The sequence below is a fragment of the Hyperolius riggenbachi genome, chromosome 12, assembly GCF_040937935.1.
Source record: "Hyperolius riggenbachi isolate aHypRig1 chromosome 12, aHypRig1.pri, whole genome shotgun sequence".
Lineage (NCBI taxonomy): Eukaryota > Metazoa > Chordata > Amphibia > Anura > Hyperoliidae > Hyperolius > Hyperolius riggenbachi.
Window position 1 is genome coordinate 34,736,017 of NC_090657.1, and position 23,958 is coordinate 34,759,974.

General features: G+C 45.8%; 1 protein-coding gene across 1 annotated transcript in view; it reads right to left on the reverse strand.

Annotated features, from left to right (window-relative positions):
* LOC137541687 (keratin, type I cytoskeletal 19-like) overlaps positions 1-21,833 on the reverse strand; it is a 35,677-nt gene extending 13,844 nt beyond the window's left edge. Inside the window, exons 1-5 of the mRNA XM_068263105.1 lie at positions 21,331-21,833; positions 13,118-13,200; positions 12,861-13,017; positions 10,928-11,089; positions 9,185-9,310 (exon numbers count right to left, since the gene is read on the reverse strand). Of these exons, the coding sequence (XP_068119206.1) occupies positions 9,185-9,310; positions 10,928-11,089; positions 12,861-13,017; positions 13,118-13,200; positions 21,331-21,765 (963 nt within the window). The 5' untranslated portion in view covers positions 21,766-21,833. The remainder of the gene's footprint in view (positions 1-9,184; positions 9,311-10,927; positions 11,090-12,860; positions 13,018-13,117; positions 13,201-21,330) is intronic.
* Positions 21,834-23,958: the final 2,125 nt, after the last annotated feature.

The following is a 23,958-nucleotide window of genomic DNA, read 5'->3' on the forward strand; positions in this document are numbered from 1 at the left end:
GCAGCCCACATTGTGTCCAATACACAACTGGGACAACACAGTTTTCAACCCGGGCACCTCAGAAAAATTAAACCTTTTTTTTTTTTTTAATGGTTTGTTTGGTTTTGGTTTTGCAACCAATATAGCTATTGTTTGACGTAATAGCTGGTGGCAGAGTGGCAGCAGAAGGTAATTCTGTGTACCCTGGCAGTGGGAAACACAGACAGACAGCAACAGCAGCAGGAGGAATGGAGGAGTAATGTGAGCAGCTATTGTTTGACGTAATAGCTGGTGGCAGAGTGGCAGCAGAAGGTAAATCATCTGTGTACCCTGGCAGTGGGAAACACAGACAGACAGCAGCAGCAGCAGCAGGAGGAGGTATGGAGGAGCAGTGTGAGTGTGGCAGCAGGTAGGCAGCGTGACATAATAGCCCTGGTACCTAGCGGTGATACCAGGGCTGTAAATAAACACAACAGGAGGTCCCAGACAGCGGTCGTGCAGCCCACATTGTGTCCAATACACAACTGGGACAACACAGTTTTCAACCCGGGCACCTCAGAAAAATTAAACCTTTTTTTTTTTTAATGGTTTGTTTGGTTTTGGTTTTGCAACCAATATAGCTATTGTTTGACGTAATAGCTGGTGGCAGAGTGGCAGCAGAAGGTAATTCTGTGTACCCTGGCAGTGGGAAACACAGACAGACAGCAACAGCAGCAGGAGGAATGGAGGAGTAGGCGAGCAGCTATTGTTTGACGTAATAGCTGATGGCAGAGTGGCAGCAGAAGGTAAATCATCTGTGTAGTGTACCCTGGCAGTGGGAAACACAGACAGACAGCAGCAGCAGCAGCAGCAGGAGGAGGTATGGAGGAGCAGTGTGAGTGTGACAGCAGGTAGGCAGCGTGACATAATAGCCCTGGTACCTAGCGGTGATACCAGGGCTGTAAATAAACACAACAGGAGGTCCCAGACAGCGGTCGTGCAGCCCACATTGTGTCCAATACACAACTGGGACAACACAGTTTTCAACCCGGGCACCTCAGAAAAATTAAACCTTTTTTTTTTTTTTATGGTTTTTTGGTTTTTGGTTTTACAACCAATATAGCTATTGTTTGACGTAATAGCTGGTGGCAGAGTGGCAGCAGAAGAAGGTAATTCTGTGTACCCTGGCAGTGGGAAACACAGACAGACAGCAGCAGCAGGAGGAGGAATGGAGGAGTAGGCGAGCAGCTATTGTTTGACGTAATAGCTGGTGGCAGAGTGGCAGCAGAAGGTAAATCATCTGTGTACCCTGGCAGTGGGAAACACAGACAGACAGCAGCAGCAGGAGGAGGAATGGAGGAGTAGGCGAGCAGCTATTGTTTGACGTAATAGCTGGTGGCAGAGTGGCAGCAGAAGGTAAATCATCTGTGTACCCTGGCAGTGGGAAACACAGACAGACAGCAGCAGCAGGAGGAGGAATGGAGGAGTAGGCGAGCAGCTATTGTTTGACGTAATAGCTGGTGGCAGAGTGGCAGCAGAAGGTAAATCATCTGTGTACCCTGGCAGTGGGAAACACAGACAGACAGCAGCAGCAGCAGCAGGAGGAGGTATGGAGGAGCAGTGTGAGTGTGGCAGCAGGTAGGCAGCGTGACATAATAGCCCTGGTACCTAGCGGTGATACCAGGGCTGTAAATAAACACAACAGGAGGTCCCAGACAGCGGTCGTGCAGCCCACATTGTGTCCAATACACAACTGGAACAACACAGTTTTCAACCCGGGCACCTCAGAAAAATTAAACCTTTTTTTTTTTTAATGGTTTGTTTGGTTTTGGTTTTGCAACCAATATAGCTATTGTTTGACGTAATAGCTGGTGGCAGAGTGGCAGCAGAAGAAGGTAATTATGTGTACCCTGGCAGTGGGAAACACAGACAGACAGCAGAAGGGCAGTACACAGCAGCCCACTGTAGGTGTAAAATGTGTGGCTGCAGGCGACGTAATAGTCAAAGTGAACCAGGCTGGCTTAGTGAGCAGGAGCCAGGAGGTGGTAAAGGGTGGTAAGGCACATTAACGATGGTTCCGGCAGCCAGTTCATGTCCCCCTCTCGCCGACAACAGGGGCCAGGAACTCGCCTTCCACCCACGCCTGGTTCATCTTGAGAAACGTCAGTCTGTCCACAGACTTGTGAGACAGACGTGAGCGTTTCTCGGTGACCACGCCACTAGCTGCACTGAAGCAGCGCTCGGACAGCACGCTGGAAGGGGGGCAGGACAGCACTTCCAGGGCGTACTGCGCCAGCTCGCTCCAGATCTCCATGCGCTTGACCCAATACTCCATGGGATCAACAGGGGCATCGCTGTCAAGCCCGCTGTACGACCCCATGTAGTCAGCCACCATGCGGGTCAGGCGCTGGCTGTGACCGGAGGAGGATGCTGCTGCATGCATCTCCTCTCTAGTCACTGCTGCCGGAGCCTCTACAGTCCTGTAGAGCTCGTGGCTGAGAGACAGCAGGTCTGTGGGGCGCTTGCTGCTGCTGGATGCAGGCACCTGCTGCTGCCTCTGTGCTGGCTGCTGGACAGTGGGGGTGGAAGGCTGGGGGAAGGCTTCCTCCAAGCGCTCAACAAGGGCCTGCTGCAAGCTCCTTATTTGTTGCGCTGGGTCTCCTCCTGCAGGCGGCAGGAACTGGCTCAACTTCCCCTTGAGGCGTGGGTCCAACATCATGCTGATCCAGATGTCCTCCCTCTGCTTCATCTGGATCACCCTGGGGTCCCTGCGCAGGCACGTCAGCATGTGCGCTGCCATTTTGAAGAGGCGGGCCACGTCTGCTGGCACATCGACGTCAGTGCTGTCCTCATCCTCCTCCTCTGCCGCCTCATCCTCTCTCCACCCCCGCACCAACTCAGCTGCGCTGTGCTGATCCCCCTCATCAGCAGCCAGGTCAGGGACCTCCACCAAGTCCTCCTCCTCCTCCCCCTCAGAGGTGGACTGCGCAGCTGGTTGCCGCTCCTGCTGGTCCAAGGCTGCCGCTCCCTGTTCCAGCAAAGCATCGAGGGCCCTGTTCAGCAGAGAAACCAGGGGCACCCACTCGCAGACCATAGCATGGTCCCTGCTCACCATGTTTGTGGCCTGCAGGAAGGGAGCCAGCACTAAGCACACCTGCTGCATGTGCCTCCAGTCATCATCGGGGACGATGGACGGGATGTTGCTGGTCTTGTCCCTTCTCTGAGCTGCGGAAACAGTGGCCAGGGCAAGGTACTGTTTGACAGCGTGCCTCTGTTCAACCAGACGCTCCAACATCGCCAGGGTGGAGTTCCAGCGAGTCGGAACGTCAAGGATCAGCCGATGGCGTGGCAGATCCAGCTCCTTTTGCACGTCTTCCAGGCTCGCACAGGCTGCAGCCGAGCGCCGGAAGTGACGCACAACATTCCTTGCCGTTTCCAGCAGTTCGCCCATCCCCTGGTAGGTGCGCAGGAACTTCTGCACCACCAGGTTCAGCACGTGGGCAAGACAGGGGATGTGGGTCAGGTTTCCCCTGTCTATTGCGGCAACCAGATTGGCCCCATTGTCGGCCACCACCTCTCCGACTCTGAGGCCTCTGGGGGTCAGCCAAATCCTCTCCTGCTCCTGGAGTTTGGCCAACACATGGGTTGCCGTCAGCTTGGTCTTCCCAAGGCTGACCAAGTGCAGCAGCGCTTGGCAGTGGCGGGCCTTCACGCTGCTGCTGAGGCAGGGGGTTTGGCCAGGTGTGCCGGAGGATGGCAGAGGATCGGAGGAACCTGCTGCAGTTCCCCTGACCCTGCGGGGTGGCACCACCCACTGTGTTGCTGCTGCTGCTGTGCCCGCTGCTGCTCTCCCATCCTCACCCCCTTCCACCAAGCTGACCCAGTGGACAGTGAAGGACAGGTAGCGGCCTGTCCCGAAGCGGCTGCTCCAGGAGTCCATGGTGACGTGGACCCTTTCACCAACCGCGTGCTCCAGCCCTCGCTCCACATTGGCCATCACAAAGCGGTGCAGTGCAGGAATGGCCTTGCGGGCAAAGAAGTGTCTGCTGGGGAGCTGCCAGTCTGGGGCTGCGCAAGCAAGCAGCGCACGAATGTCGCTCCCCTCCTGCACGAGCGTGTACGGCAGGAGTTGGGAGCACATGGCCCGTGCCAGCAAGCCGTTCAGCTGCCGCACGCGACGGCTGCTGGGAGGCAGAGCCCTAACCACCCCCTGGAAGGACTCGCTCAAAAGGCTCTGGCGTGGCCTTTTGCTGACACGGGAATCAGCAGACACAGCAGAGGAGGCCACTGAGGACTGGCTGCCAGAACAGGCCTCAGTGTCGGCGGCAGGAGTTGCAGAGGGGGGAGGAGCAGTGCGTTTCCGCACTCCTGCTGGTGCTGCTGGAGGAGCAGGAGGGCGGGTGGCTGCTGTTGCTGCTGCTGCTGCTGAAGGCTGTGCAGTGATGGGTGTGGTGCCACTGCCAGCAGCAGATGCCTTTAGCCTCTGGAACTCCTCATGCTGGTGGAAATGTTTAGCCGCAAGGTGGTTGATGAGCGAGCTGGTGCTGAACTTTAAGGGGTCTGCACCTCTGCTCAACTTCCGCTGACAGTGGTTGCAAGTGGCGTACTTGCTGTACACAGTGGGCATGGTGAAAAACCGCCAGATTGGTGACAGAAACTTCCCCCTACGGCATGGAAGCGCTGCTGCCTGTCTCCCTGTGGTGGTTGGGGGGGGGGGGGGCTTGGGTGCGGCTGGTGGTGGTACTGGCTGATGCTGCTGCTGCTGCTGCTGAGCCTGAGACACCAGCAGGCTGTGGGACGCTGCCAATGCTTGCAATGATGCGCCTCCTTGCAAGGCCCACAAGCGCATCCTCCTCCTCCTCCTCAGAGCTGCTGAGGACGACATCCCCTGGAGGTGGTGGCACCCAGTCTCTGTCTGTCACCGGGTCATCATCATCATGCCCCTCCTGAAACATGTCCTGCTGGGATGATGACCCCCCAAACTCCTCTCCTGATGCATGGATGGGACGCTTGACTGTCGCCACAGTCTTGCTGTCCAATCCCTCCTCCCCCAAAGTGCCCATCAGCATCTCCTCCTCAAAATCGCCAACAACAGCAGACAATACCCTGATGGTGCCTGGGGTAAAAAGACTGCTGAGTGACAGGTCGGCGACTGATGGTGAACTGGCCTCCTCCCCAGGCCCTGCTGGGCGGCTGCTGCGAACAGGGGTGGTGGTGGTGGTGGTGGTGAGGGTGGAGGCCTCGGATGCAGAGCTGATGGCGGGCTGCTCATCCTCCGTCATGAGTTGCACCACAGTGTCTGCATCCTTTTCCTCAATGGGACGTTTCCGACCCGGCTGGAGGAAAATGGGAGCAGGTGCTACACGCTGCTGCTGCTGTGTCTCTGCAGCGTGAGTTGCAGATGCTCCTGCTGGGCGGCGCCCAAGGCGTCCACGGCCAGTGGCTATGGGAGGAATGTTAGCCACTGACGCTGCTGCTGCTGCTGCGGAACTGTGCATGGTGGCGTGCCCGCGGCCGCGGCTTGCCACAATGCTGCTCCCTCTCCTCCTGATTCCCTTGCTGCCCTTCCCCTTGCCCAAACCGCGCTGGCTGCCACTTCCAGACATCTTCAATGTTTTGGGCGTATAGACAAAAGTTTTTTAAAAGGGCGGGTGAAAAGTGGGGTACTTTAATGGAGTGGGTTGGTTGGTGAGGTGACTGAGTGAGTGTCCCCTAGTACAGTAAGTAAGTAGTAACAGTCAGGAAGTACAACTAGCAGTTACAATAATCAGTAGTAATCACAAGTAAATTTAGTGTGTGTACACTCAGACAGTGAGTGCACGCACGCAGGAGCTAGTAGCCTATGAACACAGTGACTGAGTGTCCTAGACTCCTAGTACAGTAAGAGTAAGTAGTAACAGTAAGTAGAACTAACTAATTACAATAATCAATCAGCGATCAGAAGGAAATGGAGTGTGGGTGTGTGTACACTCAGACAGTGAGTGCACGCACACAGGAGCTAGTAGCCTATGAACACAGTGACTGAGTGTCCTAGACTCCTAGTACAGTAAGAGTAAGTAGTAACAGTAAGTAGAACTAACTAATTACAATAATCAATCAGCGATCAGAAGGAAATGGAGTGTGGGTGTGTGTACACTCAGACAGTGAGTGCACGCACGCAGGAGCTAGTAGCCTATGAACACAGTGACTGAGTGTCCTAGACTCCTAGTACAGTAAGAGTAAGTAGTAACAGTAAGTAGAACTAACTAATTACAATAATCAATCAGCGATCAGAAGGAAATGGAGTGTGGGTGTGTGTACACTCAGACAGTGAGTGCACGCACGCAGGAGCTAGTAGCCTATGAACACAGTGACTGAGTGTCCTAGACTCCTAGTACAGTAAGAGTAAGTAGTAACAGTAAGTAGAACTAACTAATTACAATAATCAATCAGCGATCAGAAGGAAATGGAGTGTGGGTGGTGTGTGTACACTCAGACAGTGAGTGCACGCACGCATGAGCTAGTAGCCTATGAACACAGTGACTGAGTGTCCTAGACTCCTAGTACAGTAAGAGTAAGTAGTAACAGTAAGTAGAACTAACTAATTACAATAATCAATCAGCGATCAGAAGGAAATGGAGTGTGGGTGTGTGTACACTCAGACAGTGAGTGCACGCACGCAGGAGCTAGTAGCCTATGAACACAGTGACTGAGTGTCCTAGACTCCTAGTACAGTAAGAGTAAGTAGTAACAGTAAGTAGAACTAACTAATTACAATAATCAATCAGCGATCAGAAGGAAATGGAGTGTGGGTGGTGTGTGTACACTCAGACAGTGAGTGCACGCACGCAGGAGCTAGTAGCCTATGAACACAGTGACTGAGTGTCCTAGACTCCTAGTACAGTAAGAGTAAGTAGTAACAGTAAGTAGAACTAACTAATTACAATAATCAATCAGCGATCAGAAGGAAATGGAGTGTGGGTGGTGTGTGTACACTCAGACAGTGAGTGCACGCACGCAGGAGCTAGTAGCCTATGAACACAGTGACTGAGTGTCCTAGACTCCTAGTACAGTAAGAGTAAGTAGTAACAGTAAGTAGAACTAACTAATTACAATAATCAATCAGCGATCAGAAGGAAATGGAGTGTGGGTGGTGTGTGTACACTCAGACAGTGAGTGCACGCACGCAGGAGCTAGTAGCCTATGAACACAGTGACTGAGTGTCCTAGACTCCTAGTACAGTAAGAGTAAGTAGTAACAGTAAGTAGAACTAACTAATTACAATAATCAATCAGCGATCAGAAGGAAATGGAGTGTGGGTGGTGTGTGTACACTCAGACAGTGAGTGCACGCACGCAGGAGCTAGTAGCCAATGAACACAGTGACTGAGTGTCCTAGACTCCTAGTACAGTAAGAGTAAGTAGTAACAGTAAGTAGAACTAACTAATTACAATAATCAATCAGCGATCAGAAGGAAATGGAGTGTGGGTGGTGTGTGTACACTCAGACAGTGAGTGCACGCACGCAGGAGCTAGTAGCCTATGAACACAGTGACTGAGTGTCCTAGACTCCTAGTACAGTAAGAGTAAGTAGTAACAGTAAGTAGAACTAACTAATTACAATAATCAATCAGCGATCAGAAGGAAATGGAGTGTGGGTGGTGTGTGTACACTCAGACAGTGAGTGCACGCACGCAGGAGCTAGTAGCCTATGAACACAGTGACTGAGTGTCCTAGACTCCTAGTACAGTAAGAGTAAGTAGTAACAGTAAGTAGAACTAACTAATTACAATAATCAATCAGCGATCAGAAGGAAATGGAGTGTGGGGGGTGTGTGTACACTCAGACAGTGAGTGCACGCACGCAGGAGCTAGTAGCCTATGAACACAGTGACTGAGTGTCCTAGACTCCTAGTACAGTAAGAGTAAGTAGTAACAGTAAGTAGAACTAACTAATTACAATAATCAATCAGCGATCAGAAGGAAATAGAGTGTGTGTTGTGTGTGTACACTCAGACAGTGAGTGCAGTGCGCACACGCAGGAGCTAGTAGCCTATATGAACAGTGACAGTGAGTGTCCCTACGGGTACAGTAAGAGTAAGTAGTAAGTAAGTACAACTAACTAACAATAATCTATCAGTAATCAGAAGGAAATAGAGTGTGTGTACACACAGACAGTGAGTGAGTGCACACACGCAGGAGCTAGCTAGTAGCCTATAAACAGTGACAGTCAGTGAGTGTCCTACTCCTAGTACAGTATAACTACAATACTATTAGTAAAGGACAGCAGAAATACTGGTATAGATGAGAGAAATAAACAGAGGACAGCTGCCCACAGAGGCAAGGCCCCCCTGAGGCCTAAACCTGTAAGCTTGCAGCAGCTGCCTGTCTCTAATGTAACACACAAGCTACTAACTAAAATACAATGTCTAAATAACTAACAACAATATAGGTGTGTATAGGAGGTGTATGTGAGCAAAAACGCTAGGTAAATGACCACAATAGAGCTCTTGCTAAGCCAAAGCACAAAGGAGCAACTCTCTCTCTGTACAAGTCTCAGGCAAGCACGGAGAAACGGAACATGGCGGCCGCTATTTATAGGGTAGGGGCTGGCCAGGGTCCCCCTCTGTGATTGGCTGCCGTCAGAGGGCCTGGGAGCCCTCTGATTGGCTCTAAGGACATCAATCTGGGCTATGACGCTATTCGAGCTCGGTACCGAGCTCGAATAGCGCCGGGTTGCTCGAATAGCTCGAATAGTGAATGGGCTATTCGAGTGTACTCGGATAGCCCATTCGAATAGCTCCAGCTATTCGGAGCTCGAATACCGAGCTCGAATAGCTGAAAAAGAGCTCGAATATTCGAGCTACTCGAATATTCGAGCTCTGCTGAGCACCACTGGTAGCTACTACTTGTGCTGCAGATTTGGGCAGAAAGGACTTTTTGGAAAACCAAGGACATGATTCAACTGTTTGGCAGGGAGTAAAGATTTCAAGGTAACGCCTAACTTTCACTTTATTTTTATTTATTTTGAACCATACTTCTGGCATCTCTCTTTAGCAGGATCACAATCCAACCTGTGTATGGGTGTGGTGTAGAAGTCAATATATAATGTGGACCACATGAGGCCTGCCGAGTTTTGCTGAACTTGGAAAACAAGTGATCTTCGGGAACTGATGTGCATTAGTTGGGTGACCATATTAGGTAGTCTTTATATTAGTCCCTGAATGTGGTCTTGGCTCATTGACTCACCATGCTGTACTGTGACTGCAGTTCGATCTCCAGGCCCTGCATGGTGCGTCTCAGCTCTGTGATCTCCGTCTTGCTGCTCTGCACTTGTTCTGTGTGGGTTACAACTTCCTTCTGCAGAGATTCACTCTGTAAATAATAATGCAGTTACAATGAAAAACTGAGACAACAAACTAGGAAGCCATATAGAAATCTGAAGCCTTACCTGGACTGGGTACCATGAGAAATGATGCTTGAACTAGTCACTATGGGAGCAATATCTGCTATGGGATACTAATAACTGAGCAAGGTTATAGAAGGTATAATTGGGAGACATATTTGGACAATGTTAAGTGGCATGCCATGGAAAGCCATACCTGATCTAGGTACAATGGTTTACCATTGGGGATCAGGGCTAAGTTAGATAACATGAAATACCTTGAAGGGCCATATCTAGACTAAATACCATCACTGCCATGGGGAAAGTTGAGGTTGGTACTATGGAATTTCACACAAAGCCATATTTTGGCAATATATTGTGGGATACCATGTGGAGACTAGGTACAGTGGGATGCGTACGTTAAAAAAGGGTGCCGGGAAAAAGGGCGCAGGGTTTTAAACGATAAGCATGAATAACGTTTAAAAAAAAATTGTGCTATATTTCGTTTAAAAATAATGTTTTATAAAGTTATAAATCATTAAATAATGTGTATGATATCGGGAATTGTAAAAACGTTAATCTTCCCTGTTTAAAAAGTTAAATTTATAATAACGTTTTATAAAACATTAATAAGAATGTTACTAAAGCTATACCTAACCCTACTCTCACACAGAACCCTCCCTGTACCTTCCCCTAACCCCTAGACCCCCTGGTGGTGCCTAAACATAAGACCCCCCTGGTGGTGCCTAAACCTAAGACCCCCCTGGTGGTGCCTAAACCTAAGACCCCCCTGGTGGTGCCTAAACCTAAGACCCCCCTGGTGGTGCCTAAACCTAAGACCCCCCTCGTGGTGCCTAAACCTAAGACCCCCCTGGTGGTGCCTAACCCTAAGACCCCCCTGGTGGTGCCTAATCCTAAGACCCTCTGTGATAAGCATTAATAATGTTTTAAAAAATATTGTGCGGTTTTTCGTTTAAAAATAATGTTTAAAAAAAATTGTACAATTTTTCGTTTAAAAATAATGTTTACAAAATTATAAATCATTAAATAATGTGTAATCATGAGAAGCAGTTATAAAACATTAAAAGTCTCCGGGCTCCGCTTTTAAAACGTTATTTTTCTCCGGCGCCCTTTTTTCCTGTTGGGCGCCCATTAAACAATATTTATTATGGGAGTGAATGTAGGCGCCCTTTTTGTCCACCTGCCTCATGCGCCCAAATTTCCTGCTTCCCAATGGGATACCTTTGGACATCAAGGGTAAATCTGCTAACTTGTCTTGAGGAGCCATAACTAGGCTATAAACCACTGGATTCCATGGAGAGCCATAGTTGAGCTAGGAATCGTTGTATATTGTGAGAAGCCATGCCTGAGCTGCCTACTGTGGATACTATGAGGAGCCATACCTGTTCCTGGTATTATGGAATGCCATGAAGTGTCAGGTCTGAGCTAAGTACCATGTAGTCCCCCTTTGCTAAATACCATGGGACGCCTTCTGAAGTCATAGTTCAGCTAGGTACGATGGGATATCATAAAGAGGCATAGTATTGATGTGACACTATGAGAGCCATGCATGAGCTAGGCATCAGGAGATACTATGAGAGCCATACCTGAGTTAGATACCAAGCCTCTGCTTCCTTTCTGTTCTTCTCAGTCATGTATTCATACTGATCTCTCATGTCACCTAAGATCTTGGTCAGGTCGTTCCCTGGAGCTGCATCCATCTCCACGTTCACATTACCACTCATCTGCTGGCCCTTCTCACTCATTTCCTGATAAATGAACCAAAGACAAAGACACATTAAGAATAGACATATCCAGTTTTTAGCTCATAGAATTGATGTATTCTATCCCAAAAAGAAGATGTTAACAAAGCTTTTTTTAACATGTCCTCACTATTGCAAAACCTTTCCACATATTTAATTCAATCCAATCATGAACAGAAGACCCTATTAAAGTGTACCCGAGGCGATATGTGATATGATGAGATAAACGGGTGTATTTACAGTACAAAACATATTAATAACCGGGCTGTTTTACTTGTTTTATTTTGCTACCTGAAAGAGTTAATATTTAAGAATGGAAGTGGCAGCTTCTGTCTTGTCAGTACCTTTTCAGGAATATAGTAAACATCATCGATAAGCAAATTACAGCCATAAAAGTTTTCCTGGCAGAATACATTTTTCTACATATTTCTGAGAGCAGAGGGAGAGAGAAAGAATCAATATAGTTCATGTATTTTCATTTAGGGACACTTAATAGACTGCAACTGAGCAGAGACAACAAAACTTTCAATCTACTTTCTAAATGTTTAAATATAAAATAAAAACCTGGGATGACTAAAAAAGTCATTTTTAGGAGTAGGAGGATAAATATATTTGTTTATCTCATCAGTTTATTTTCACCCCAGGTTCACTTTAACACATCAGGATATGTTTCCACCAGTGCAACAATGAGGTCTTCTTGGGAGATGCTTGTTATTTTTTCACATTCACACTGAAATGAATTCAGCTTTTTTATATTAGAGAGTTTACCACAACTTTGCCGCACCCCTCATTTCACAGCAGTGTATCTTTGTTGAGATGAGGTAACTACTGGTAAACTTAAAGAGAACCAGAGATGAAGTACCCTCATGTATTTTACCTTATAAATCAGTGGGAACATGACAGTAAACACCTAATCTGCTCTTTGTTTCTTTGTTCTGTGTTTAATCTGACTGTTATCACCTCTGATAAGAATCCCCGACTGAGCACTCAGGCTGCTCAGTCTAGCTTTGCTATGGAAAGATTATAGCTGAGTCTGTCTTCTGTGGTGTCTTTTCAAGCCCAAGCCTGCCCCCTTGTGGCTCTGCTATAATGACTCAGCAATAATCATTCCCAGCAAAGCCAGATTGAATGCGCAGTCTGGAAATCTTATGACTGCTGATAACAGACACTTTTAGCAGTGAGGATGAAGCAGAGAGCATGGTAAGTGTTTTCTCTAATGTTCTTACTGATATACATGGTAAAATACACAAGGGTGCTTCGTCTCTGGTTCCCTTTAAGGCTCGTACACACGTCATACTGAAGCCAACGACGGGTCCGTCGGCACCTCCCGCTGGGCGGATCGCTCAGAAACAGCCTTATCAGTCCACCGACAGACTGTACACACGCTGTACTGTCTGCTGAAAACCCGCCCGGCGGGAGGTGCCGACGGACCCGTCGTTGGCTTCAGTATGACATGTGTACGAGCCTTAAGCCAAGTAGGTTTTTGCACACAGTCTAATCCCTCCCATAGTCATAGGTCCATTGTAGTCTAAGACCAATTTAGGCGGAAGCCAATTAACTTACCTGTATGTTTTTGGTATGTGGGAGGAAACCCAAGCAGACAACGTGCTGCCCAGATCTGAGAGGTGGCCCCAACTACTAGTCTCCCTCACCCTGATAGAGGAGTCCATCCCCCAGATCAGGTGTTTTTGTGGCTAAACTTGTTTTGGGTGTGACGATCATTATGGCCACACCTGGTTTATCCTGGGGGCCTTATGATTTGTAGTTAAGCTCTTACCTCCTCATGATTCTTCTTCAGGTAGGCCAGCTCTTCTTTCAGGTTCTCAATCTGCAGCTCCAAGTCTGATCTGGAAAGGGTCAGCTCATCCAATACTCTTCTCAGACCTTGGATATCTGATTCAACACCCATTCGCAAGTGTAGTTCATTTTCGTACCTGAAAGCAAAACGTAGGCTTCAGAACGTGAACCATAAAAGGTCTACTAGATGACTCCTATAGATTATACCATTTATCAAGATAAATTACCCAGACTCACTTGAGTTTGAAATCATCTGCAGCCAATCGGGCATTGTCAATTGCAAGTATGACTTGATTGTTCTCAGACGTGGCATCATGGATCTATCAGAAGAAATAAGTAGTAAGCATTTTTATCTGCTTGGTACTAAAACCAAATGAGATGCCCATGTTCTCAGGATCAATAGTAGTGGAGACTGTAAAGTGTTTTTGGTTTTCTCAAGAGCTTCTCCTATTACTGTACTAATATACTTCGTATGCATTCTATGTGACCTGTGTGAGCTAAATGTGAGATGAGGCTTTAATAACTGAATTTAGGCGTGGCACATTTTGGTTTACCAAAAGGTTGAGCATGGCACTGAATTTGTTGCCTTTAGCTTACAGGATGCATAGGCCCTTATCCAATTAACTGTTTCTTTTGAGTTTCCTCCCAGAAGGTAAATTTTATATTCTCTAAAAAATATTATTTCCACACTTAGCAAACTTAACCACTTCACATCCAGACCTTGTTTTCCACTTATGGACCAGAGCAGTGTTGACAGTTTAGCTATGTCCGTATTTAATCAGAAATAACGTTATCCCTACTTATGACACAGAAATGAAATATATGTTTTTGTTTTTTTTTTCAAGACAAACTAGGCTTTAATTGTATGCCATTTTTTCCCTCAAACAATTTTGTTTTCTATGAATTTTAATGGGAAAACAAGGAAAACAATTAAAAAAAAAACATTCTTTCTCAGTTTTACCAATTCGAGTTTAAAAATAACAATTTTTCTTACCGCTTATCACGAAATTTAGATTATGTTCCTGTCACAATTTACGGAGAAGATATTTGATTCTGAAATAATGCTACAGAGTGTATTTTTCACTATGAACTGAGAAAATAAAAATATTTTTAATGGTAAAAATCAATCTCATTAGCTCAGGAATCATATATTCCCGTTCACCAATTAGTGCTGCATCAGATAGTGCCAGAAATGTGCACAGGAGCAAGCCCAATCCTGCACAGCACTGCTTCTGCTACAAGACGTATATCTACTGACTCGTGGCTTATACTGTGGTGGTGGATAAAGTGGTTAAAAATAGTTAAAAAAAAGTAATATGAAACTTTTTTGGGAGAAATGTCTTGCATGGTGAGAGTGTTAACGTTATTTCATTGGCTATGGCTAGGTTTGAAAATGTTTTGTTGGAGAAAACGTAGGAAAAAATGAATAGGAAGATATGGGCCATAGTCTTGTCAGTTATCATGTTCTCTGATACTTCTCAACTTTTTGAGCTAAGAAAGAGGGAAATCTTTAAGACACACCCCTGCCACACCTCTGGTCACATCTCCGCCACATCCTAATCATGTATGCTGCAGAGAATTCAGGAGCATAAGATGTATTTTCAAAAATGAAACCGCACTATATCTCAAATATCTGATTGGTTGTTGAAGAAGTGTTAAGGGCGCGTACTCGTGTCGTACACATCCATACTAAGTATGGCGTGTGTACGCCCCTCTGCCCATAGACCTGTTGATTATGGGCAGATTCGACAAAGAGACAAATGTATCTCTAATCAAATCTGATTGTCTCTTGTCGAATCTGCCCATATACTACAGGCCGATATCCATCCGATTTCAGCATGAAATCCTCAGGGAATCGGCCGAGCCCCCAATGTATAAATGTGCACCCCTAGAGTGTGCATTTATACATTACCTGTCCTGTAGCAGCCTCCGCGCAGTGACCGTCCATGCCGGGTAACAGCCGCATACACACGTACACGCTAGCGGTATATAGTGTCTGACATCAGACGCTATGTACCGCTAGCGTGTATGAGTGTATGCAGAAACCAGCGAGAGGGACAGAAACCACGTGAAACCGGCGGCCCATTTATACATTACAGCGGGATTTTCATCTTTTCATTGATTGTTCCAAAATTGGCGCGCCGTACCGCCGCCCACCCGGCCAACCAACTTCAGCCCGACATCTTGCATCATGCGTGATCAACCATGTGACCAATTTCCGTCCTGAAATTGATCGCTTTGTTGGTTGGGCATGCACTTGCCGGCACCGATTTTAATCCAATTCGATTATGATATTCAAATTGGATGATCGATTAGCTGCCAAATCGCCTGATGCATGGCCACCTTTAAATGCACATATATTACTAGATTTTCCTGTTCGATTGACTGTTCAATTCAAACATTTTATCGGATCGGTAGAGAGTCGACTATGTTATTAAAGTTTTCTTTCAATTATCTCTTGTTCGACTGGGCTGCTTATCATCTCTGCACAGATTTAACCAGTTCTTCAGCATGCACTATAGTGAAGCAAGTGGTTTCAGTGCACTGTGCTCTGCACCAAAACTACGGATCAGTTCATTTCGGCGCGTGGCTCTGAGAGCCGAGTGTCGAAACTGGGCGCCTTCATAGCAGCAATGCTGTGATCCGCACCTCGCATAGCGGTAATTTAGGGCTCGGGCGGCTGCCAGACCCCGAATTACATCTCCCTCCGAGTTGCGACAACTAGGAGGGGGAATAGTATTTAACTCTGCCTCGGAGTTTAGCGGCAGTGGGAAAAGCCGTCATTCGGCTCTCCCCATGCCGAACTGAGCGGCGCCGAAATAATATGTACTCCCAAAACTAGGCATCAAAATAACAGTAATGTTATAGTGCGCGGGGCACGTAAGGGTAATTCAAGGTAACTTCCTCCGAGTTGCTACGACTTGGAGGGGGAATAATATTTAAAGATTATTCTGGGATTTGAGCGGCAGCAGGATGAGCCGTCATTCGGTGGCGTACTAACACGTACGCCACTATAGAGTACAACTAACAATGAGTAATTTCTTACTATTGGGCAAGGCTGGATTTACCATAAGGCACTGTAGGCACGTGCTTACAGGCTCCTGATGATGGAAAGGCAGCTCACTCCCCTCTCCAAGCGCCTTCCTCCTGTCTAACCTACGCAGAGTTCCATGCAGAGTGTAAAGGAGAGGTCTCGGCATTCCACTGACCAGATTTACCTCTTCAGTGGGGGCACCACTAGATACTCAATACTGTGGATAAGCTGGCTACATAATACTAAGGGGCACCTGTAGCTACCTATGATGGGCTTGGTAACTAAGAGAAGTGACAGCTGGGCCAGCCAGTACACTTGTTTGGCGGGTGTTTGTGGGTTCATGGAGGGTGGAGTCTAAGGTGCCAGGATATCTGTGCCTATAGGCTCCTGTGAGGTAAATCCGGGTCTGCTATTGAGTCATTTTTTAGCCTAAACAGCATGAGCCACATGTCGGTATTTTAAAAGAAAAAGAAAATTAGTAATGCAAGTATATTACATTATTAACCATAGCCTCATCTTAAAACATTAAGTTTAAACATGCTAAAACTTGTATGTGCCTTTGAAGTATTGCTGTGAGGCAGCTGAGTATACAGAACACACCTGAAACAACACAGGAACCCTATTTCCTGTTCATTTCCTTGTTTATAATTTTCCTGCAAGGTTTATGGATAAATAATATACTAAGTGAACCTGTGCCAAAAAGTTTTAGTGTAAAGTGATACTGTTTTTATAGTGCAGATGGGGCAGAACTGGGGAGGGGGGGAGGAGCAGCGGGGCCCAGAGGTGTTGGGGGCCCCCAACTACTAACCTTCCATTTCTCTGCTAATCCAGATCAGGTGTTTTTGTGGCTACACTTGTTACGGGTGTGAAGATCCTGATGGCCACACCTGTTTTATGACCCTTGTGAGATGGACCCCCTGGAAGAGCCACCAAGAAGAGGGAAGGGTTGTGATTTTTAAAGGGCCCCATCAAAGTTTTGCTGGGGGGAGCGGCCACCAGTGATAATTGTAATCAGCAAAATTATACTTTTGCAAAATTTTGCGTAAATTGTCGCAATTACGCCTATACGTTACAACAATTTGTCACCTATACGTCATTCGTAATTTTGCGTAATTTTGTGCCAAATTTGGAGCTTAATACTAGCAAAGCCCCCATACATTGACACCACAATTGCTACCTATGTTAAAGGCAATAGTGAGTACAAGGGAAAAAAATAATTTTCCAAAAAGACCGTATAGTTTTTAAGAAAACCAATTTCAAATATGCAAAGAAACATGGTTTTTACACTTGGAAAAATTAAAGTTTAAAAACCATTTTTCTTTGCATCTTTACAATCGATTTTCTCAAAAACTACAATGGGCTTGATTCACTAACCGGCACTAAGCCTGTTAGTGAGCCTTATGACTTTATGGGCACACATCGCGCACTGCACCGTGCATAGCGCGGGCAGCATAGTGCACCGATAATGGCGTCCGGTGCGACGATAATGTCGCACCTGCTATGCTGTATATGATGCGATGATAACAACGCACCCCTAGCCCCCGTAACGGCGCACTGATGCGCCGTTTTGGGGGCACCCGATGTGCCGTTATCGTCGCATCATATACAGCATAGCGGGTGCAACGTCATCGTTGCACCGGATGCCATTATCGGTGCACTATGCTGCCCGTGCTATGCACGATGCAGTGCGCGATGTAGCTTTGTGCATCTGTTAGTGTGCACAAAGCTACATAAGGGGCACTAAGTGGCTTTTCATTACGGCGCTAACACTTAGCGCCGCTTAGTGAATAAGCCCAATGACTTTTCGAAAAAATTGTTTGCCTTGTACTCAATATTCTGCTTTACTTATGTACCAATTTTGGTAGCAATAACATGTATGGGGGCTTTGCTATTAGCTGCCAAAGTCGGCACAACATTTCACAAAATTTTGCAAAAATTATGCAAAAAATTACGCGAAATTATGAAATACTACTATGACATACAAAGTCAATTACGATTTTCCCTGAAATTTTGCATTACGATTATGATGCAAAAATGCGAATTTCGATGTGAAATCTCGGCCCATCACTGGGGACCACGATTTGTAGTTACACCCTTGAGTGCAGGCATGTAGAAAAGCAATCTTCAAGTCATCGTTCTTTACTGCCGTCCTCAGTTTTTATTGTCACTCTTTCTGCTGGGTTTGCATTTGATTTATATTATGGCAAATGTAGCCCAAGTGAATAGAAGGTATTAGACTATCGCTGGGGTGAAGCCATCAGAGCTCACCTGTAATGACACATCACCGCCTGAACCTGAGGTTAATGTAAGCTTGCTATTTAACTTCGTTGTGTTTGTTGAAGGCATTCCATGGCATTGTGTGCTCTGTGTGGGTAACTGATCCAACTGTCTTGAAAAAAATGATCCTTCTCTTTATCAGGTGTGTCAAGATTACATCCAGTCTAGATGCGTACACATGCAAAATGATTGTCTCCTGCAGGGGTCAAGACTGAATCCTTCAGGTCGAGTTTGAGTCTGAGTGCCAGGGGCATAACTAGAGGGGAAGGGCCCCAAGCTGTGGTGGCCCCAAACTACCAACCTTCCCTTCCTCCAATTCAGGGGACTGTATTGCAGCTCAGGTGTTTTTGTGGCTACACATTTTATGGGTGTTAAGATCATGATGGTCACACTTGTTTTATGACCCTTGTGAGATGGGCACCAAAGGGAGGTAAGGGGATGGGTGTCAACATTGGGAATGCCTCAAAAAAAGGTTTGCTGGATGTCCCCATGAAAGTAGTCATGCCGCTGCTGAGTACTATACAGACTAGTCGCAGCGGTTTAGAGCGTGCAGTGGGAGCAGGGGAACAATGGGCTTGGCCCAGACGAGTTGATTAGAAACTTCAGATCTCTTGGAGAGAGCACATCAGGGCCACTGTACACATGCTAGATTCTTGGCAGAGACAGCCTCACTTGTGTCTGAGCGATCAGACATGCTGCTAAATATCAGTGGATCCTCCTGTACACAATTGCCATGTGCAAGTGTTAGCTGACAACAGGAACTTACAGAGGGCTGTACAAGGAATGTACACCCAGATGTACATTCCTTTGGCATTTCCAACCAATCAGAAATGTGGTCAGAGTAACTGATTACCTGAAACGTTGCCTTTGAGTTGTCTAATGTGTACAAGGCTTAAAGGGGAACTTCAGCCTAAACAAACATACTGTCATTAAGCTACATTAGTTATGTTAATTAGAATAGATAAGGTAATATAATCTTTTACCCACCCTGTTTTAAAAAAACAGGCAAATGTTTGTGATTCATGGGGGCTGAAAACTTTTTCATAGGAGCAGCCATCTTTTTGGTTGAAAGGCGGTGACAGGGAGCTTGAGACACAGTTCCAACTGTCCTGTGTCCTGATCACCCCTCCCAGCTGCACACGCTAGACTTCAAACGTCAAATTCAAAATGTAAAAAAAAAAAAATAATTGCACCAAAACAGCAGAACGAGAACAACAACATCAGAAATCCCATCATGCTTTGCACAGCATAAGGGGAAAACTGCCCGGGCAGTTTTCTTCTGTGCAGCTAAAAATGAGGCTTGTATAAGAGAAACAAAGTTCTGAGGCTGTGAAACTGTTAAAGAAACACAAAGCCTTTTCAGTGCTGCTGAGTCGATTTTTAGTCTGGAGGTTCACTTTTACAGATCCAGCATACCCACATGGGATTTGTTTCTTCAATCAGGATTACTGAGACATTCGTGAATTCGAATTTCTGCAAGCACCCAAAGCAGGAACATAATTGTGTAACCTCACGCACGCTATGGGGTTGATTCCCTAAACCGTGCTAACTCATGGCGTGGCTGCGCTAGCATTTTGCACACCTTATAATGCACATAACGGTTAAAATTTGCATTTGAGCGCGTTAACCGTTATGCGTGTTATAATGCGTGCAAAATGCTAGCGTGGCCATGCTATGAATTAGCACGGTTTAGTGTATCAACCCTATTGAACGCTAATTTACTAACGTATCTGCAACTCGACTGCGCAATCAACGGTAAACGCATGGAGATGAATTCACAGGGGATTTGGTGGATCCCGACACTAAAAGACGTAGATTGACTTTGGTACTTACGTATATAAATACCCGGTAGCAGCTCAGTAATCAATAAATTATAAACTGCAATCTGATTATCTCCAGTACAGACAGAAAAGGATTAAGATGAAATGGTGCCCTTGGCAAGATAGCTGTTTTTGCCCACCCCTGGTGATCATCTGGCTTTTTTAGTAAGATGTGGCGTGGGTTAGCACCTGTAGGCCCCTAATTTCTCTCCAGGCCCTAGGCAACTTCCTAGGTTTGCCTTGTGGAGGATCCAACACTGAGTTAAGATTTCCCTGTCAGGGTAAACTCAGTCTTTAACATAACATGCAGATGCTAATCAGCGCATTGAAAATGTAAATCCATGTATATTTATACAAATACAAACACAAAGGTATCCATGTTTTATCATCTGAAATGAACATAAGTTATAGACATCAGTAAAGAACTCTACACAATAAAAACCTATAGACATATCCCTTACGAGGATATGATCCTGACAAATGCTACCTCTGCAGGCTTTCCCATAATGCCTTGCTGCAGTAGTACTGCATTGTGTCATGGAATGCAGAATTTCATCTGTCCCCCAGGCAAAAAGAGTGGCAATTCTTTGCTGTCAGTAGGATGTCACAAATCTGCAAAAATAATCTATTTTTGACAGACTGTCAAAAATGTGAGCTCTTGTTCTCAGTTCATCTAAAGCCCCATCTACATCATACAATTTTTAGTCCGATTCGATTCGATTCAATCTGACATGTCCGATCAGGATTCGATTTGCCATTGCAAAACAATGGCAAATCGAATCAAATCGAATTGAATTCCGAACGGACATGTCGGATTGAATCGAATCGAATCAATGAATCGAATCGAAATGAAATGAATCGAATCAGAAAAAAATTGTATAGTGCAGATTGGGCTTAAAGACAATCACCAACTTTGCAGTTTTTGGGCCTGATCCTATTTACTTTTTTTTCCTAAGTTTTCTTCTAGGCGATATTTCACATCTTCAATAAAATGCATTTTAAGCCACCAGCAAGCAAGAAAATACTTAAAATTATTTTGGCAGTACGTTTTAACCTACTTCCTGGTACTGTTTCAATTGGAAAATGCTAAAAAGTTCTTTCAAACAGAAGATGAAAATGTATCTCCTAGGAGAAAACTTAAGAGAAAAGTGAATTGGATCTGGGCCTTTGCCTTTAAAATGCATTAATGGGGTGTGGAGGAAAATATAAAAATAGCCGACAGCTTACAATCCTATACATCTACAAATATATCCATCCAGTAATAATAGAATATACTATATTTCAACATAGAAACCCCACAGCTTTTGAATATATGTTACCTTCTCACGCAATTCTTCAATTGTCTCAAAGAAATGGGAGTAGTTCTGCTGACGCACGACGGTCGATCCTTGCTTCTCATACCAGTCATGGATCTTGTGCTCAAGTTCAGAGTTGGCTTCCTCCAAGGACTTAACTTTGTCCAAGTAGTTGGAGAGGCGGTCGTTGAGGTTCTGCATGGTATATTTTTCATTTCCAGACAGCAAACCTTCTCCACCGCTGGAAGCCATGTGAGCACCAAAGCCAGAACCGCTTCCACCCCCAAAAGATGACCCACCACCAAAGCCAGAAGACAACAGCCTTGAGGTGGAATGAGTGATACCAGATCCACCATAACCTCCATGAACACTTTGTGACTGAAAGGCCCCACCAGAATGGCGAGCGGAGAGGCCACTTCCAGTCCTGGAAGAGGTGCTGTGTGCATAGGTATAGCTCATGGTGGTCCTGGTAGACTGAGAACTGAACAGTTAGGAAGTAAGCTGGTGGAACTGATGCTCAGCGTTCAACTGGGCACTCTTTATCCTGTCCTCAGCTGGCGTTACTATGGTGAAGTTGTTTAGTTGTTGGAGGTATCCTCCTTCTTGGACCTGTGCCATGTGATACCTTTCCAAATTTCACCGATCTTGGATTCCTCTCTTGCAGATGCATATCGGAGTTTCATTCTCTTTATTTTCTCTGAGAACAAAGAAGCCACTCAGGAAGAGCCTTTTTTTTCTCCAGGCTACAAAGTCAACATCAGGGTCATCTTTCACTCATTATCAAGAGTAAATATGAATTTCTACTGCCATGTGTACATAAACATGCACTTTTCAACTAGAGGAGGATGACAATCGCAATTTTAAGATCAAGTCTTTCAGATAAACATCTTTTTTTTAAACGTCTTCTATTTGTGAATGGCATGTCAGTAGCTCGATGACAGATCAAGAAGGAAGCAAAAAACAAACCTTCACTATATTTTACAGTTTCTGCCAAGTATTACTTAAGTAAAATGTATCTGCCTTCAACGTGTATAAAAGACGAGTGCTTAGAGTTTAAGCTGTAAAGATAGAAAGATTGGATGTGCCATTGAGAAACTGTTTTCAATAGTGTTTTACTTTTTTATTGAATTTATAATAAGAAACATATAGAAAATAAGACAGGTAATTGAAAGGCGATAGATTCATAGAGTTTGGCTACATCTAACATCATCAAATCTGGACAGAAAAAATCGTATATACAATGAAACCCATTTAAAAAAAACATGCATACACATATCAACAGATTGGCTCCAAACTTAAACAGGAGTACAGCTAAGGTTTTTGTGGCCCCATAGCCCATAGTATGTGCCCCACACCCCAAAAAATGGACGTGGCCCAATGAGATAGGGACTGTAGGTCCGTCTTTAACCCAAATCCATTCTCATTTGTCCCCCCCCCCCCGTGCCTCTTTTGTCTCTCTCTGTGTCACCTCAGTCCCCCGTGCCATCTCTCTTCCCCCTGCACATCTTTTGTCACTCTCTGTGTCACCCCTGTTCCCTCTGTGCCTCTTTTTTCCCCCCTTAAGTCTCCCCGTGCCTCTTTTGTCCCCCTCTGTGTCACCTCTTGCCCCCCTCTGTGTCACCTCTTGTCCCGATGTGTCAGTGTTACCAATGGTCCCCCTGCTGTGTGTTAACTCTTGTCCCCCTTTGTGTCACCTCTGGTCCCCCTGCCCTATGTCACCTCTGGCACCCCTGTCCTATGTGTCACCTCTGGTCCCCTTCTGTTAGGATAGCTGAAGGGTTAGCCTTGTAGTTGTTCTGTTTCAGACCTTCGGCTTCTATGTTAACCCATACCTTTGAAAGGTTATTTATCCAAATGCAAAGGCCGTATAATAAGTATCCAATTTAGGTATGCCCATCCCCAATTTCCTGTGGTGAAGCATAATAACATGGTGGATTTTTTTTTTTTTATATAGAACCAAACAAAGTTGTTAGAAATAGCTTGGAGTTTTTTCAAATATGACTTGGGTTCGGAACTTAAATAGGAAGGTTTCTAAATAGGTATATGAATTGGGGATGGATGACTAGTTTAAATGCTGCTTTTTTTCCTAGCCAGGAAAACTCCAGTTCAGCAAGGTTTTGGAGCCTACCCTGGTAGTGAGGATAGCCGAGTAGCATCATTTTACGTGAATAGGTGGTGTTAAGAGGTGGTCAAGTTGATGTCCAGGTATTTTATTGATTTGGCCACCAGACAAAGGAGCATTTTCGCTGAAGTTGTGTCTTCAGTAATGGACTTGGAAGGATAGTGGTTTTGGTGTCATTTAATTTATAAGTGCTTTAATAATGATGTTTTGGCTTAGTGGGTGACAATATGATATCATCAACAAAAAGTCCTAGTTTATATTTGGAGCTACCAATGGTTATGCCTGTATTCTTGGTATGATTTATATATTTTTTTTCATCATTCCAACACACACACACACGGACACACACACGGACACACACACACACGGACACACACACGCACACACACACACACGGACACACACGGACACACACACACGGACACACACACACACGCGGACACACACACACACGCGGACACACACACACACGGACACACACACACATTCGGACACACACACGGACACACACACACACACACACACACGGA